At 43.9% G+C, this 18,264-nt stretch overlaps 1 protein-coding gene across 1 annotated transcript in view; it reads left to right on the top strand.

The window, feature by feature from the left end:
• ABCC3 (ATP binding cassette subfamily C member 3) overlaps window positions 1-18,264 on the top strand; it is an 85,413-nt gene that overhangs the window by 45,736 nt on the left and 21,413 nt on the right. Inside the window, exons 11-19 of the mRNA XM_063120223.1 lie at window positions 114-206; window positions 4,663-4,866; window positions 6,654-6,800; window positions 8,661-8,748; window positions 10,628-10,694; window positions 14,423-14,549; window positions 14,656-14,832; window positions 15,782-15,949; window positions 17,292-17,475. Coding sequence (XP_062976293.1) covers window positions 114-206; window positions 4,663-4,866; window positions 6,654-6,800; window positions 8,661-8,748; window positions 10,628-10,694; window positions 14,423-14,549; window positions 14,656-14,832; window positions 15,782-15,949; window positions 17,292-17,475 — 1,255 coding nt within the window. The remainder of the gene's footprint in view (window positions 1-113; window positions 207-4,662; window positions 4,867-6,653; window positions 6,801-8,660; window positions 8,749-10,627; window positions 10,695-14,422; window positions 14,550-14,655; window positions 14,833-15,781; window positions 15,950-17,291; window positions 17,476-18,264) is intronic.

The raw sequence follows: 18,264 nt of genomic DNA, 5'->3' as shown, positions 1-18,264 counted from the left end.
AAACAAAAGAAAGCCAACCAAAAATTCCCCACAGATTTGACATCCTAGTGTCTCCATACTTTTCTCATCCTCAGACTATGAGGATAACCAAATGTGCTTTCTGTTCTTTGAAGGCTTTAGGACCCTCTGTGCTCGCTGGAGTTGCTGTGATGGTCTTACTCATCCCCTTTAATGCTGTGATTGCTATGAAAACCAGAGCATTCCAGGTAGGTGAACTGGGGTTCCTGGCATGCAAGTGCAGGGAGCAACTTGACTGCCACATGGAGAGCTCTGCTTCAGGGAGGGGCCATGGCTCAGTGGTAGAGCACATGCTTTGTGAATAGAAGGTCTCAGCTTCCATTCCTGGGGTCTCCAGGTGAGGCTGCATAATTCCTGCCTGAAACCCAGAGAGCTGCTGCCGGTCAGTGTTGGCAATCCTGGGCTAGAGGGACCCATGGTCTGACTCAGTATAAGGCAACTTCCTACGCACCTGCTTGCCTACCCCATGGTAATTGCTTTTCATTGAGGCTTTTCCTGAGCCTATTACCTGCATCTAATGCAGGCAATTGTCTGTTGTTCCTCAATATCATCTTCAATATCTCCTGCCCTGGACACATTTTTTCACCTGTCTGGCATTCAAGGTTAAAACATACAGTAACAAATAACATCTAAAAACATGTCTTAAAACTACGACAGTGTCAGTGGCAATAAAACTGTTCTATTTAGAAGCTTGGTCTCTTCCAAAAATGCCCACTGAAACAAAATATTTTAATGCGGGCCTGAAAGTGAGCAGAGAAGGGACCAGACAAACCTCTCCTGGGTGGGTTTTTCAGAATCCAGAATTGATGAGGGGATTAAGCAACCCTACCTGCCCAATCTCACTGGCAAATATTGTCACCAGCCCAAGTTTATATTGTGGTGAGGGTTTAGAAACCCCAGTTTTGTTTGAATATCTTGTAGCTCTGCCCTTAGTAAATTACAGTTGAGGAGACATGTTCACGCTTCAGAGATCACCTGTGCTTTGCCACTTCTGTTTATTTAATATTAAGCAGCAGTTTCTGCAGCCGAAACTCTCCCCACGGCCTGAGTTCGATCCCAGCGGAAGCTGGCTTCAGGCAGCCGGCTTGGGTCGACTCAGCCTTCCATCCTCCCGAGGTCGGTAAAATGAGTACCCAGCTAGCTGGGGGAAAGGTAATAACGGCCGGGGAAGGCAACGGCAAACCACCCCGCTATAAGGCCTGCCAAGAAAACGTCAACGAAAGCTGGCGTCCCTCCAAGAGTCAGTAATGACTCAGTGCTTGCACGAGAGGTTCCTTTCCTTTCCTGACAAATATATCAATTCAGCTAAACTGAGCATCAGAGATAAAAATTAAAACCGGGACCGGGGGGGGCCTCCGTCAGCTTGCAGCCCCGCACCGTGTGCCGCTTCCCATGCCTAGTTGCTGGCCCCTCGGTGCCTCAAGCAGTGCAGCTACTCCCCTCATGGGGGCTTTGGCTCTGCTGGCGGGGGAGGAGGGGGATTAGTGTCACCGTGGCCGGACTCGTCTCCCGCTCCCCCTTCAACTCCTCTAAAATGACCATCAGATATAAAAATTAAAACCATATCGCAGTAACTGAAATAGTAAAACTTAAACACTAGATATACTGAAGACTTTGGAAGACTTTAGAATACTTTTAAAAACTTGGTAGAAGAAGAAAAAAAAAGCCTTAACCTGCACTGAGAAGAGAGAAGTGTGGGTGTGATTGGGAGAGCTTTCCAGAGCTGATGTTTTTATTTATTAATATCCAGTATTGGTGATGCCCTTGTTCTGCACTGCATTTCACTTAGGTTGAGCCTTTCACAGGTCTTGCTGTTTCTGAAAAACCCTCCCAGGAGAGGTTTGTCTGGTCCCTTCTCTGCTCACTTTCAGGCCCGCATTAAAATATTTTGTTTCAGTGGGCATTTTTGTAAGAGACCAAGCTTCTAAATAGAACAGTTTCATTGCCACTGACACTGTCGTAGCTTTAAGACAGGTTTTTAGATGTTATTTGTTACTGTTACACTTCCTCTGCTTCACAAATGCTGTTCTTTTTGTGGGTTGCCAGTTCAAAGGTGTTGTTGTTGTTTTATGTGATTGCTGGACTGCTTGATGCTGTAGGCTGCCCCCCTCCTTTTTGAAAAAGCAAATCTAAACAATAAATAGAAACCACATCCCTTGACTCAGCTGCTTGGCACTGGCCCCTGCAAGACAAGGAAGGACTGAGACATGATGAAAGAGTCCAGAAGAAAGCCTCGGTGGGTGATTAATGGCTTTTCTAGTTCCGTTTTGATGATAGGGCTGCCTGAGACAGATATGTCGAAGGTTAGGCTGATCTCAGCTTTGTTCTGTATATAGAATAAACAAAATACATAGCACTTTCCAATTTCATGCTTCATACATTACATTAAACGTATTTGAAAATTGTCCTGTATGAACCTATCTGAAGTTAGGGGGAGGGACTATCCTAAAAAAAATGGTAGTTTTTATTTGCAGATTTGAATTTTTCAGGAAAGAAACCCAAGTGACAGTACTATAGTTTATACAGAATCCACTATAGACATTCTTCAGAGTTCAAGGCAGAAGGCTTTTTCAGGGCATACTGCCTCTGATCGTTTTAACTCTAGAGTTGCTAGAGTGGATAAAAAAATGATGATTTAAGAAATAAATAAATTGGGCATTATCTAGAATCACATGGACTACTTCTATTTTTGCAATGAGAGTTTACCTTCCCCTGACTCCTGTGCCCCCAAATCTGCTCTAAAGGGCCCTCCGATCCTCTGGAGCAGATTTTTGCATGTGTGTGTGTGTGTGCACGCGCACACACACAGGGGTCAGCGTTGTCTGTTCCACTGGTGGATGGACACCAGGGCTATGCCAGATTGCAGTGGGCCCTTGGGGCTTTCTCTTGCACACTACCTGCCCCCCCCTCAACTGCCACCACTTTGCCAGCCAGTCCTCCCTCCTGGTGGTGGCAGCTGCCCTTCCCCCTTCTCTTCCTCCTCTTCCTCCTCCCCTGACTGCCCTTGCAGGCAAAAGGAAGCGCTGCAGCAGCTGGCTGGGTCAGTGCGCAGTCCCACAGTGCGCCATTTAAATTTATTTATTTCATTTCTATACCATGTCCAATAGCCGAAGCTCTCTGGGTAGTTCACGAAAATTAAAACCACAAGGGTCAGCGTAAAATATAGAACGTAGACGCTTAAAACCACAATATAAAAGTACAAGCTGAATAAAACCTAGCAGCAATGTGGAGATTTAAAATACAGACTTAAATCAGCAGAGCTAAAAGACTAGGATGGTAAAACGCTAAAACACTGGGAAAATAAAAAGGACTTAACCTGGTGCTGAAAGGGGTACAGCTTTGGTGTATTTATCCCAAGTTTGTGTAAATTATTTATCCTTAGGATGTGAGTGTCTTGATCTGAATCAATCAGACACTGCCTTTGGAGGAGACACGGTGAATGAGGGCAAAGGGCAGTTTTTACCCTGCTCCTGTGTCTTTATTGTTGGTGCCCTTCCCCAAAGGTCCCTCCGCAAAGGCAGCGTATGATTCACACGTGCCGGCCAGCTGCCGCAGCGCTTCCTTTTCCCAGCGAGGTTGGACAGACAAGGAGGTGGAGGAGGGAGAGGACCGGCTGCTGCCACTGCAGTCCAGGCCTGTCAGAACCGCTGGTGATGGTGGAAGCTGAGGCTGCCTCAGAGTCAGCAGGATCAGGGCAGGGATGGGCCCTTCTGAGCCATTGCAGCTTCCCACTCATGCTGTCCCCTGATGCCAGGCCTGCTGAATACAATGGGATACAACCTCATTTTCTTAAAAAATGTATTTTTAAAATATACATCAGATTTTTTTTTAAAAGGTAAATACTAAGTTTCTCTTAATAACGTATTTCATTTGAATTATTTGTGTATAAGCGTATTAGCTCCCCAATTAATATCTAAATAGAATCAGTGCCTCTACAGACAAGGGTTTTCTGTGTAAATGAAGAACCAATTTGATCAGTTCTCAAATAGGCATATTTATACTCTACCTGATTTGCAGATTTTAGATTTGCACTATTGTTTAGGAGATACATGATCAATGAGAAACTTAACTTAAGTCATCTCCCCCCCCTCTCGCCCCTTGCTGATTAAAATCATGATTTATTTCTTGATTCAATTTACTCCTCTCTACCTGGGAGTGAACCTGACACCTCCTGCATACAAAGCAGGTATCCTGAGCTGTTCTATTTATAATGGCAATGAAAAACAACCACAGGACCTCTTTTAGCTGTGTATAGCAAGGAGCATTAGTACCAAAAAGATGTAATGCTTCACTGCACCTGCTCTGCCACTGAGCTATTGTCCCTCCCCATAATACCACTGTTTATTATTCACCTTCCCCTTGTACCACCCATTTAAAACAAACCAAAACACTTTATTCATCGTGTAAATAAATAAATAAATAAATAAATAAATAATAAGCCCACCAATTATAACCCTGTCCAGGCACATACCATCCATACACAAAACTGGATGTGTTATTTTCAAAATACATCAATCTATTCTTAAGATCTCTCTGCTTGTTTGTGATTTCTTAGGAGATACAGTTGCAGGAAGCATCACACAAGTAGGCATAATTAACCATTGGCTAATTATGTTTCCCCCCCCCCCCCCCAAAATCATTCAGGTGGAACAGATGCGCTACAAAGACTCGCGCATTAAGCTCATGAATGAAATTCTAAGTGGTATAAAGGTACTCAAGCTCTATGCATGGGAACCATCCTTTGCAGAAAAAGTGCTGGAGATACGAAAGAATGAACTCCGTGTTTTGAGGAAATCAGCCTACCTCAATTCTTTGTCAACATTTGCATGGATCAGTGCACCATTTCTGGTAAGCTTTATTGGTATATCTTCTATCAGCCTTCCCCAACTTGTAGCCCCTCCAGATATTTTAGACTACATCTCCAATCAGCTGCAGTCAACATGACCAATGGTCAGAACTGATGAGCCAGTGTGGTGTAGTGGCTAAAGTGTTGGACTGGGAGTCGGGAGATCCGGGTTCTAGTCCCCACTTGGCCATGGAAATCCACTGGGTGACTTTGGGCCAGTCACAGACTCTCAGCCCAACCTACCTCACAGGGTGGTTGTTGTGAGGATAAAATGGAGAAAAGGATTATGTACACTGCCTTGGATTCCTTAAGAAGAAAAAAGGTGGGATATGAGGAGGAGGAGGAGGAGGAGGAGGAGGAGGAATATTTCAAAAGATCTGGAGGGTACCATGATGGGGAAGGCTGCCTTATATTAAATCAGAGGAGCTGTAACATGGCAGGACTATTCTTGTAACTTGCCAGGGTAAAGATGAACAGCCTGCAAAGGCTGGTTCATGCAACGCAGGAAGTAGGCATGTGCTGACTTGCTCTCAGAGAGTGGCCACCATGGGAAGGACCTACAGTGTGGTATTTCTCTAGGAGCAGGAGGATGGCAAAGCTTGAGCTTTCTTCAAGGATAAGAATTTATGCTGCTTCTCCTATGTAAATGCAGTTCTCCACATGGGAAGGAAATAAAAAAGAAGAAAAGGTTAACTAGATCTGGCTATCCACATTGCCTAATTCTGAACAGAACCCTTTTGTACTGCAACATTTTGCTGCCAGCCCCACTTGTAATTTTATTAAGCTCAGCTTTGCCCCCACCTTAGTATTTTTTTCTAAATGAAAAGGCCTCAAAAACTTTTAACATTTCCTAGCAAAACCCCTCTGTTTATTTTAATTGTTCTTTTCTATATTGTTTCAATCACATTGATATCCTTTTTGAAATGGGACGACCAGAACTGTGCACACGATTCTAAATATGCTTGGTTTATCTAATAGCATGACAGCTGTGATACAGTAGACTTTCCAAGGGGCTGTCTACATGTGCTCAAAGCCCAACGATGGCTGCGAAATGGTACTGCATCAGTTATATGATGCAGCCACAGATTCACAGCTACTGCGGGGCTTTTCCATGAAGCTGCACATTTTAAAAGTTGGGGACTTAACCCATCTTTTTCGGTGGGAGTGAGGTCACCCTGTCCCTTCTGCCATCTGACCTCACTCTGTGGTTGATCCAGTGGGGGGAGCGTTCCAGGAGGATGGTGTCCAGCGATTGGTCACCAGAAGCCAGGAATAGGGAGAGGGGCGGTCCAGTTCCTGGACGACCACTGGAAACCCCACGCTCCCTCCTTGGTGTGAAGATTACGCAACGCCACCCTGCAGGAGCAGGGCTGGCTGTGCATGGACTAGACTCTAGAGCCTAGTGGGGTTGGCTGTGTGTGCACAGCTCCTATTGGATACCACTCATAGTTCCTCTCTATGTACCAGATCTATAATGGTCAAAGTACCAATCCAAGTTTCTTGTTGTTATTATTATTTATTATTATAGAATAATGAGTAGTTGTTGTTACAAGTACATCTTCTGGAGGTTGAATTATTTGTATTGTTTGGTATTATATTTGTGTTTCTCTGGAATGGTGCCATGCTTTCTTCTTCTATAGCACTTCAGCACAACAAATATTTGAATTTATTCAAATCTATTCATCCAGTATGAGCTGTTATATTTAGTTCTTATATCCAGTTAGGCTACTGCTTTTAAAAAAATAAGCCAACAAGTGTTGCTTATTCAATATATTTTTCTGGCTTCCAGGTTGCCCTGACCACCTTCGCTGTTTTTGTCAGCGTGGATAAAAGTAATATCCTTGATGCAGAGAAAGCCTTTGTGTCTCTCTCCTTGTTTAATCTTCTAAGGTTTCCACTCAACATGCTCCCCCAGGTTATTAGCAACCTTGCACAGGTAAGAATGGTGCCAGTCCTTAAAAGAAAGGAAAGAGAAAAAGCCTACACTGAATGCAAACAGGATTCCTGGCAAAAGTAGACATGACCATGTCAGTCCTGTTAATTATAACCAATATTTCAGTCATACAGTGACCACAGTAATTTATGCCTTGACTGGTATACTGTAATGGGCTCTATGTGGGTCTGTCCCTGAAAACTGTTTAGAAGCTTTAGTTGGTATGGAATGTGTCTGCAGACTGTTGGAACGGAGTGGGCCACTTGGAGCACATTACCCCAATTTTACAACAGTTACATTGAGTTGGTTTCTGGGCACTCTTTAATGTGCTGGACTTAAACTTTGAAGCTCTAATGCAGACTTCTCCAACCTGGTGCCCTCTAGATGTTTTAGACTACAACTCCCAGCTTTCCTGAACATTGATCATGCTGGCTGGGGCTAAAGGAAGTTGAAGTTCAAAACCTCTTGAGGGCACCATGTTGGGAGAAGTTGCCCTATGTGTTCTAGTTCTTGAATACATGAAGGGCCTCCTTTTCCTACATGAGGACATTACACCAATTTTACAACAGCTGCATTGTCACATTGAGCTCTGCCAAAGGAAGTGAGGCAGGTGGCTACCAGGAGGAGGGCCTTCTCTGCTGTGGCACCCCGGCTGTGGAATGAGCTCCCTAAGGAGGTTCGCTTGGCACCTACATTATATGCTTTTAGACGCCAGGTGAAGACCTTTTTATTCTCCCAACATTTTAACAATCTATAAATTTTAAATAACATGGTTTTAAATTTGTAATTTTTGCATTGCTGCTGTTTTTCTCTGGTTGAGCTTTTATATTGTATTTTATATTATGGTTTTATACTGTTGTTTTATACTTTGAATGGTTTTAATTTTTGTGAACCGCCCAGAGAGCTCCGGCTATTGGGCGGTATAGAAATGTAATAAATAAATAAATAAATAAATAAATAATTCCTCAGAGGTTCTGCAGTGTCTGTCTGCTTAAAGTACAGGGGGCAGCCACAAAGAATAGGGCCTTTTCAAGAGTGACCCCAATGTTGTAGAACTCCCTCCTTAGCGCATGTCCCTCATTCCTCCCTATTTTACTTTTGCAATTGGTCATTGAAGTTCTGAAGGGCTTTCGGAAATGTATGATGGATCTGGCGTGAATTTGCATTATTTGCAACTGTTCATTACTTTCTATTGTTTTGATTATGTTGCACTTCATATAATTTGTATTTGATTTAAATTGTTTGATAGTCACTTAACAAGTCTGAAATGAGAAGATGGGATATAAATGCAAAGAAAGAAATGAAATGAAATGGTGATTGGAATCCAATTTTTAGCACAAGAGGCCACAGAGGAGAAGAGCTGGACTGTCTTCACTGGCACCACTTGCTTTCTTATCCACCTCCAAGCTTTTCTCTAAGTAAAGCTTGCTTGCAGTATTGGAAGCAAGTATTGAGCTGAAGAGAAAAGCTGGGTGGAAGGTTCACATCTTAACTGGAGGAGCAAGCGGTGCATAGCGGGAGAGCTTAGCACTCTCACTCATGTACTGCAATTCTCTAAAATCAGACACATCCTCAGAACCTGCTTTATGTATAATTGCTTAAACTTGAGGCTGCCCCCAAATGAACTTACTCCTGGTGTGTATAATTTCAGTCTGGGTCAAATCTTGTTACGTTCTGTCTGAACTTTAACTGACACAGATTAGCTGCTACCCATTGCACTATCAAACCGCCCTAATCCATGCACAATGAATGCACAAGATGCTGCCCCCCACCCTTGCATCACTTTTTAGGCTGAATTCACAAAATGTCCTATCTTGTTAAAATGAAAATTCATGTGTGTGTGTGTGTGTGTGTGTTCCCTAGGCAAGTGTTTCTCTGAAGAGGATTCAACACTTTTTGTCGCATGATGAACTTGATCCAAGCTGTGTGGAAACCAAGTTCATTACTCCAGGTAAAACATTGGCCTGGTAGGTGTAGCACAGAGATTGCGTGTGCTGTTCTTAGATTGCAACATCTAAAAAAAAACCCAAACTAAATGCTTTCTTGGTAAAGGTGCTCTTTATGCATGCCTGGAAAGATGGCAGCATCCAATACTTTAGATGAGTTTAAGCCATTACACACCAAACATGTGACATGAAACCTCTTACACAGTGCTCTTCTGTGGGGTCAGTTTACACATTCAGGTGTGAACCAGTGCTTGGTACTGATGCTTACATCTGTTTCTGGCCGTTCCCCTTTAAGATGCATTTCCATTGACCGTTTTGTTCACATGTGGTGCTAAGGGGCATGGTGATTGTGCTAGGATACATATAAGGAGATATTCCAATGGGTCTCTCAAGGTTTACTTACATTGCCAAACAATCCCTTGCAGTTCATGTTTGACATCTTTCAGGAATTCACGCATTCCATTAGTAAAGGGTTAGTAAATTGCCATAACGTATCTCTCACAGATTTTCCAATAATCCAGAGTTCAACCCTTCCTAACATAATTTATAGAAGTGCGTAATAACTAGCCACAAGCCTCATGTGTTCAGGGGGTACTTATGCTGTTTACTTAAGAGCAACGTGTAGTGCCTCTTAAATGTCTCTGAAGGCTTAACAGTGCAGTCAATGGTTGTGCACAGACGTCATAGTAAACAATGGTTTGCCATGAAGGGAATGAGCCAAGACTCCTCTTGGGCTCACCCCCTCTCTCCAGGCCTTGCGAGGAGGAGTTGAAACTCTGATTCATTTGAAACCGTAACTCATTGAAGCGTCTGAAGTTTGTTTGAAACTCTGGCCCATGATTTCAAGTTAGCTTGCTTCAAACACACCATAGCTAAGGTTAACCTAAGTTTGCTGGGCTCATACGATATGACAAGCCTCAATTAATCAAAGATGGAAGTGAAGGTTTCCAGTCTCCTCTTCTTGGTCATGCTGAAAGGGAAGGGGAGGCCCATTTCTCTCTCTATAAAGCACAGCTTATTGTGACGTCCAAACACAATAAGTGTACACGGATGTCACCACGTGCACATTTGCACTGTATCTAAGCAATGGAAGCAGAAGGTTGCGGAGCCCATGGGATAATTTGTGCAGTTCCAGAGGGAGAGGCTGTGTGTTTCTAAACATCTGACGTCATGCCTACCCTTGCGCATCCCTCTGCCTAGTGGCATCGTGTTGGCCTTTAGAAGCCTTTGGGAGAGACTTTCCATTTGCAGGAAAGGGGGGAAAGAAGGGTTGAGCTGTCCTTGAGCAGCTGAAAATTGGACTGCACAAAGCCCTGGAGCCTAATCTCCAGAGAACAGCCGTGCCTGGCTGGGGGAGATAAACAAGTGCACATCTTAGTAATTGCTCCTGGATAAATATTTAAGCTAGCATTGCTGGATGTTCCTTATTTTAAAGTGTTTCCCCTTATTCCATAAACACAACTGCTTCAGGGGGTATAATGGACGTTACTGCAGAAACCCATAATTCTGTAGCACTCTAAAGTGCATCCGCCCTCTCTCCAAAGTGTATTTTTTAGGTTAAAGAGTTGATCTGGCACTGACCTCAGCAGCATGACTTGTGGCCAGGCATGTGACAGGATATTTCTTAAGGAACAAGAAAGAAGGAACGTTTTTGCAGTGGTTCCTCACATTGCTTCTAACAAATCCATCTCATCTATCCTCATTTCACCCTACCATTACTTACGCATTGAGATCTGATTTCAGACCTCCCTCTGCCCTTCACTCTCACTGTACAGTCTTAGGCATGTCTACTCAGAAATAAGTCCCACTGAATTTAATGGGGCTTACTCCCAGATGTGCATGCATAGGATTGCGGCCTTCGATTCTCTGATTTTGTTTCAACAGGGCATGCTGTCACTGTAAGCAATGGAACATTCAGCTGGGCAAAGGATCTTGAGCCAGCTTTGAAAGAGTAAGCAGTCTTTGTTGCATATATTGCTCTTTTCTTGCTGCTTATAACTCTGGGGCCGAAGAGTTTTGGCAAATCATTAATATTACTGAGAGGCAGCATACTGCCTGCTATTTATTTAGTTATTCAAAACTCACTTTTGCATATTGGCTTGTGTAAATGGCAGGCCACCTCTGCTCAGAATTGGGGCGATATCTGCAGAATTTCTACTGCCTCTCATTCTGATCACTTACTCCTTGAATGGATGCTGAACTAAATGCAAGCCTTGAGGCAGCATTTAAAAATGTCATATACCAGTTTGCTCTTTCCCCCCACCCAAATGCACTGTTCAGAGTGTCAAGTTTCATTTTTGTCTTTTATTTATTTTTTATTTTATTTATTTAAGGATTTTTATGCCGCCATTCAGCCAAAAAAGGCTCTCACGGCGGCTTACAAAAGTATTTCTTGACAGTCCCTGCCCACAGGCTTACAATCTAAAAGACATGACACAAAAGGAAAGGGGATTGGGAGGGAGGAGGAGGAGGGGGGAAAGGAAAGCAAATTCAGGCACTACAATCTTAGTTGGAAAGTTCAGCAGTTACAGGTGACAGCAGGAGGGAGGGGTGCTCTCAGCTGGAGCTGGACCCAGGCACGGTGGAGAGGTGCCTGGCTGCTGCTTCCTCCCTCTCTGGTGGCCTCTGCAGAGACAGTTGGTAGCAGGAGGGAGGGGGCTCTGAGCTGGAGCTGGACCCAGGCACGGTGGAGAGGTGCCTGGCTGCTGCTTCCTCCCTCTCTGGTGGCCTCTGCAGTTACAGTTGGTAGCAGGAGGGAGGGGGCTCTCAGCTGGAGCTGGACCCAGGCACGGTGGAGAGGTGCCTGGCTGCTGCTTCCTCCCTCTCTGGTGGCCTCTGCAGTTACAGTTGGTAGCAGGAGAGAGGGGGCTCTCAGCTGGAGCTGGACCCAGGCACGGTGGAGAGGTGCCTGGCTGCTGCTTCCTCCCTCACTGGTGGCCTCTCCAGAGACAGTTGGTAGCAGGAGGGAGGGGGCTCTCAGCTGGAGCTGGATCCAGGCACGGTGGAGAGGTGCCTGGCTGCTGCTTCCTCCCTCTCTGGTGGCCTTTTAAAGGGTTAGGTTTCTTTTGTCATAAGAACATAAGTGCCCTCATGACATTTGATTGTTGTTCATCAAGGCTTCTGGACTTGAAGAATGTATGACACTGAAGAAGGTTCAAGAGCATAATTGTTGGACAGTGGGTGATCTTAACTTGCATCTACTGTTCTATGTATTCCTGTGCTGCATTGCAAGTAGAGAATACTTTTGTTTGAGAATGTGTTTGGGTCCCTGGAAGCAATGTTGCCTTGCAGACTCCTGGAATTAAGAACATAAGAAGAGCCCTGCTGGATCAGACCGAGGGTCCATCTAGTCCAGCACTCTGTTCACACAGTGGCCAACCAGCCATCGACCAGGGACCAACAAAGGACATGGTACAACAGCACCCTCCCACCCATGTTCCCCAGCAACTGGTGCACTCAGGCTTACTGCCTCGGATACCGGAGGTAGCACATAAAAGTTAGGGCTAGTAGCCCCTCATAGTTGTACAAGGGGGGAACATTGCTATTTTAAAATGTGTGCCATGCCTGGAACAGTGAGCTGTGGGTTTTGTAGTTTCCCCCTTCATTTTGTATCAGACACAAAATACATAATTGTTTCCAGTTTGTCGAAGTCATCTAGGCTGAAAGGCACTCTCAGACATTTCTGTAGTTTTCATCATAGGGTCATGATTCAGCAAAATCATGGGAAACAATGGTGACTCCTTATACAGAGCATACACCACACTGAACTAACATCTTAAGGGCAGAAGAATAATTCAGACAACCGTCACCTTAAGAGTTAAAATCCCTACTAGGCTTGAAGCCAGTGGTATGCTGGCACAGGTGAGCAAAGGGTTAAAACCATAAATTGTCAGGGCTCTCAGGGCATTCCACAGGTGAGTGCCACCCCTGCAAGGCCTTGCTCCTTGTTGCTGCCTGCTCGGCCCCAGTTGTACAATGTGCAGGGAGGAACATATGGAAGAAACCACATTGGATGAAACCATGGAAAAGTGACTCCCACACTATTGTGGTTAAGTAGGAAGGGACCCCCAGGCTAGAGTGAGTGGTTAAAAATATGGACTCTATGGTGAGAGGTTCTAGGAACCACACAGGGATGTAAGATGCTTATACAGACCAGTGGAAACCCTGTCCAAAGATTCCTTGCATGCGTTGTTGATGATGATTAGGATTTTTAGCTTGACCTTTCATTCCTATATAATATACTTAAGGCTGCTTACAATATACAAAAGACAGTAAAATTGTAAGATGAATATGGGGCCACCTTTCAAAAAACTAAGCATATCATTAAGTTTCTCGTGCTGGAAACAGTGAGACAGAAAAATGCCTAATTGTGGTTGGATTGTATATATATATGAACTGAAATTTTGCATTTGCCAATTTCATTGCCGTTGTCCACTCAGAATGATATGACACAGAATACATGCAACACTGGCAAAAACTTTGGGGAAAGGGCCAAAGCTATAGAGCATCTTCCACTGTCATTAATCTCACAAAATTCAAGATTTCTCAGCTTGATGTAAAGTATTCTGGTTTGCTACATTTTTTAATAAAAAGACTTCCACCAAATCTACTCTGCTGCTGTTCCGTCAGCATTTTGTACACCTCTCTTGAGACAGTTACTATCTAAATCTATGCAAAAATTGCTGGCAGCCTATGTGCTTAAACTACCTGGGAACATAAAGGCGGAAGAAACTTGTGGTCATCTTTCAGATGCTCAAGTCAGCATGACTAGACTTTTTCTGTGGATGTTGAAATAAAATGCTTTGGCAGTTGTCCCAAGTCATGACTCATCAAATTCTGAGATGGGAGGAACCTATAAAATGTAGAATGTGACAAGTTGCAACAGGAACACATGTCTAAACTTTTACACAGTGTCCCCATTCAGAAGACACCTTAAACCACAGCTTTAACCATGGAGGTTAAGGCAGAAAGCTGGGCTGTGTTCAGAAGACACCTTAAACCATGGCTTTAACCACAGTGAATAAGGCTTTTTGCCTTAGTCACCATGGTTAAAGCCGTGGTTTAAGGTGTCTCCTGAACACAGCCCAACTTTCTGCCTTAACCTCCATGGTTAAAGCTGTGGTTTAAGGTGTCTTCTGAATGGGGCCAATGAACTAAAGGGATCACTGTAAGGTCGCATCGCATGTAAATCTTGTGCTTTTAGTTCTTAAGTTGGCTATTAGGCTTACGAATGTTGTCATGACCTCTTCCAAGTTTTCTTGTTTTGTATCCGAGTCATTTAACTCTCCAATCAATGTTCTTTATTCTTTCCCAGCCCACCTAGCTGTATCTAGGGAAAGCCGATTAAAAAGTGTCTGTGGTGGAATGTTGCACTGAGTACGAGTGCAGCGTACCTCATGCAAAAACACACCATGTAAAGGAAGAAAGGCATATTTGGTACTTTTATTAAGACAAATTCAGAGGGGTATCTATTGTAGTCTGTTGTATCAAAAACAACAGTGATCCAGTTGCACCTTAAAGGTTTGATAATGTGGAGTGTGGCTCACAAAATCTTGTGCCAAAATGTATGTTAGTCGTTCAGACTCTTAACATTGGTTTTGCTTTCTGAGGTTTGCATTACCCAATTCTGCTTGTTGGCAAATGAGCCCATCTTGTTTTTCCTTATTTCCTCCCTTACAGTATAAATTGGTTGGTCCCCAGTGGTTCTTTGGTGGCGGTTGTTGGCCATGTCGGCTGTGGGAAGTCTTCCTTGGTGTCCGCTCTCCTTGGCGAAATGGAAAAGCTCAGTGGGGAAGTGGCCGTGAAGGTTGGTTTACGGTACCATGCGGTAGCATCTTATCCATTTTGAGGATTTCTTCGGTGTGGTTTGTAAACTGGTCCCCTCATGTGTGTATTTTGATAACTTTTTATAGGGTTCAGTTGCTTATGTGCCCCAAATAGCCTGGATCCAGAATGCCACGTTGAAAGATAACATCTTGTTCGGACACCCTCATAACGAACAGAAGTACCAAGCTGTCTTAGAGGCATGTGCCTTGAAACAAGATCTCGAGATGCTTCCTGGAGGGGATCAGACTGAGATAGGCGAGAAGGTAAAGGCTTTTATCTGTGAATGAAGATGTTGATCGGTTGCCCAATAGATACTAAGGACATAAAAGAGAAGGTGCAAGAAAAGAGCAAGAGGTGATCTAAACTGGAGGTTCAAAAATTAGAATCCTATGAGGGTTTCTTGGAACCAGTTTGGAGGGAGGGAACAATAGAGACCTTCTTGGTTCTAATCGCTTCCTTCTGTTATTATGGTTTTGAGTAACACCCAATATTTCTGGAGAGATTTGACCTTCTTGACTTCCTCTTTCAACCTCCCCTTTTACTAGTCCCCTCACTTTTGAAAAATGAGTCAAATCTGTTTTGCTGCAACCAAATGATGAGGGTGTTAATTGATCCATGTGTAGGAACCTCCTTTATCGGTCATCCTTGCAACTACGCTGAACAGTGAAATGTCACACAGAACTATCCAGATGATCTGTCCCTGATACACTTACAGATTTGGGTCTGTCTGTCTAAAACGGGTGGGCAACACATGGTTATGGGCTGCATGTAGCCCCCACCCAAACCGCACCACCAAAATTTGCATCAGCGGGGAAAAACATTGGCGGTTTTGTGCAGCTACCAAAGTCAGTGGCACAGCAGTGCATTGTGGGATGGGTCCAGGGGTGAAAATGGCCCTGGCCCCCCCAAAGTTGCCCACCCCTGATCTAAAGAAGCAGACTGTCCCCAAACATTGTAATACAGGTGTAGGCAACCTGGTTCCCTCTACATGTTTAGACTACAACTCCCATAAGCCCCAGTCAGCAGTGATCAGGAATTGTCCAAAACACCTGGAGGGCACCACAATCTCTACCCCTGTCATAATAAAAATGGTTGGGCTGATAACCAAATGGACTTTGTGGTTGTTGCTGCATTTGCTCTTGTCCAAACTGATACCATTGTTCAACTAAAAAGTGGTGACATACTTTCCTTCCTCTTTTTCCTTTCCCACAGGGCATCAATCTCTCAGGTGGCCAGCGGCAGCGGGTGAGCCTTGCCCGTGCTGTGTTCAGTGATGCGGATGTTTATTTGCTAGATGACCCTCTTTCGGCTGTGGATTCTCATGTAGCAAAACACATCTTTGACCAAGTTATTGGACCAGGAGGAACACTTAAAGGAAAGGTGAGGCCTGATTCAAAAATCTGCATGTCTGTGTCATCCTGTCCTTCAGTGCTTGAATTATTGTGAGTGGGGCAGATAGGGACCCTTTTCATGCAATGCATCCACCCCATCCATGATTCTTCCCAGTTTTAGTTAAATCATTCCCCCTTTCTGATAGCCTTCTTAAAACAATAGCTATGGGGACTTTCACAAACATTAAGAGAGCCAGGTCCCCTCTGCCCTCCCCCGCCCCCAGTATAATTCAATCACTGAACATGGACAGACAGCCTAAGTAAACAAGGCATTGAAGAGTTGGAGGCCAGGCTGTCCCCCTCCCCCCCTCCCCCCGGGCAGGACAACATCAGAAAGACAATGGAAGGTCTTGTAGCCTTCTAAAACAATAGCTAATGTGCCCATCATAAACAGTAAAAAGGTGGATGAAGCTTGAACTCATGTGTCTTGAGCTCCAATTCCACTGAACATGAGCATTTTGTCACTGGTGCAAGAGAGAGCATCTGACAGGTCAAGTATGACATTTTCTAGAAGACAAGCGGAATTTGTAGGGAAGGCAACTGCATTAGCTAATCCTACAGATCAGTCTTCCCTAAACTGGTGCCCTCCAGTTGGATTGGACCACAACTTCCATCATTCTCAGCTGCATGGGGATGATGAGGCTTGTAGTCCAATCCATCTGGAGGGGAACCAGGTTGGGCTAGGCTGCTCTAGGCCTTTGTCCCTCATCCACACCATCCTGGAACTCCAGTCCCATTGCTCTTAAGTAGCTGTTTCTCCCTCCACCATTGCCCTTTGATGTCTGTTTTCCTGATACCCGGAAAGAACATTTATTTCCTACTACTGTTTCCCACCCTCCTTCTTTAAACCAGTGTCTCCTTCTGAGATAGATCGTCTTGGGGCAGGTGTGTGGGTGTTTTTGCTCTCTGATCTCCCTTGGTTCTATTTTATTCTTCTCTACTGTCTTCTATTGCACATACCGTATCACCTTTCATCCCTATTGCTAGTGTTTCTTTGCTAATCGTTTCTATTTTTCTTCCTTTTAACGTGATATGTTAGTAATCCTATATATTACCACCCTCTGCCACATCCCAGGAACTTCCTGTCTAAATTCTCTATCTCGTTATCAAGTGATTTCCCACTCATCCCCTATATTTCTTGTAGCTCAGGCTTAGAATATTTAAGTGCTAGTGGTTGTTGCCAATGACAGTTCGCAGCAGTCATTTCCTTTATGACAAGCAGCCTAATCTGTATTAATTCTAGCCCATATTATTCATATAATATTCATACTATTCACTGCTTTATTAGCAAGGTATCTATCTCCTGATTGCTGTCTTGTTTTCATTTTCAGACTCGAATTCTGGTGACCCATGGCATCAATTTTTTGCCTCAAGTGGACCACATTGTGGTTGTTGTGGATGGTAAAATCTCTGAAATGGGGTCCTACCAAGAGCTTTTGCAGCAAAATAGGTCTTTTGCCGAGTTCTTACGCAATTACGCACCTGATGAAGATGTAGAAGAAGATGAGCCCACAAGTGAGGAGTTTTTTCTCCCCTATTTGTCTTCTGATGCTTTCAGTTGGTTAATTAGATAATGCCAGACTAATTGACCAGAGGCAATTTGCAACTGTTTCAAATATGTGTATTTTTATTTATTTTAAAGAATTTCAAAGGGTGAGAACCTATCTATCTATCTATCTATCTATCTAGCCCAACAGAGCCCTTTAAAAATGGGCAGAGGGAGAAGTAAGGCTGCTTATCATTTGAGAATAAATCATAGAATCATAGAATAGTAGAGTTGGAAGGGGCCTCTAAGGCCATCGAATCCAACCTCCTGCTCAGTGCAGGAATCCAGCTGCCTCTTGAAGGCCTCTAGTATGGGAGAGCCAACAACCTCCCTAAGTAATGGGTTCCATTGTCATACTGCTCTAACAGTCAGGAAGTTTTTCTTAAAGTCCAGACAGAATCCGGCTTCCTGTAACTTGAGCCTATTATTCCTTGTCCTGCACTCTGGGAGGATCAAGAATAGATCCTGGCCCTCCTCTGTGTGACAACCTTTTAAGTATTTGAAGAGTGCTATCATGTCTCCCCTCAGTCTTCTCTTCTCAAGGCTAAACATGCCCAGTTCATTTTGATTGTTACATTTGCAATAGAAATGAAACTGAGTAGACCAGAAGCTGCTTGCAATCTGGCTCTGGCAGTTTTACCACATCATCATCATTATTTTTTATTATTATTATTATTATTATTATTATTATTATTATTATTATTATATTTATTTGTATCCCACCTTTTGCCCAATACTGGGCTTCAAGGTGACCTTAC

This window comes from Elgaria multicarinata, chromosome 3 (genome assembly GCF_023053635.1).
Source record: "Elgaria multicarinata webbii isolate HBS135686 ecotype San Diego chromosome 3, rElgMul1.1.pri, whole genome shotgun sequence".
In the NCBI taxonomy this organism is placed as follows: domain Eukaryota; kingdom Metazoa; phylum Chordata; class Lepidosauria; order Squamata; family Anguidae; genus Elgaria; species Elgaria multicarinata.
Note: the sequence above shows the minus strand (reverse complement) of the source record. Positions and strands in the feature narration are given on the sequence as shown.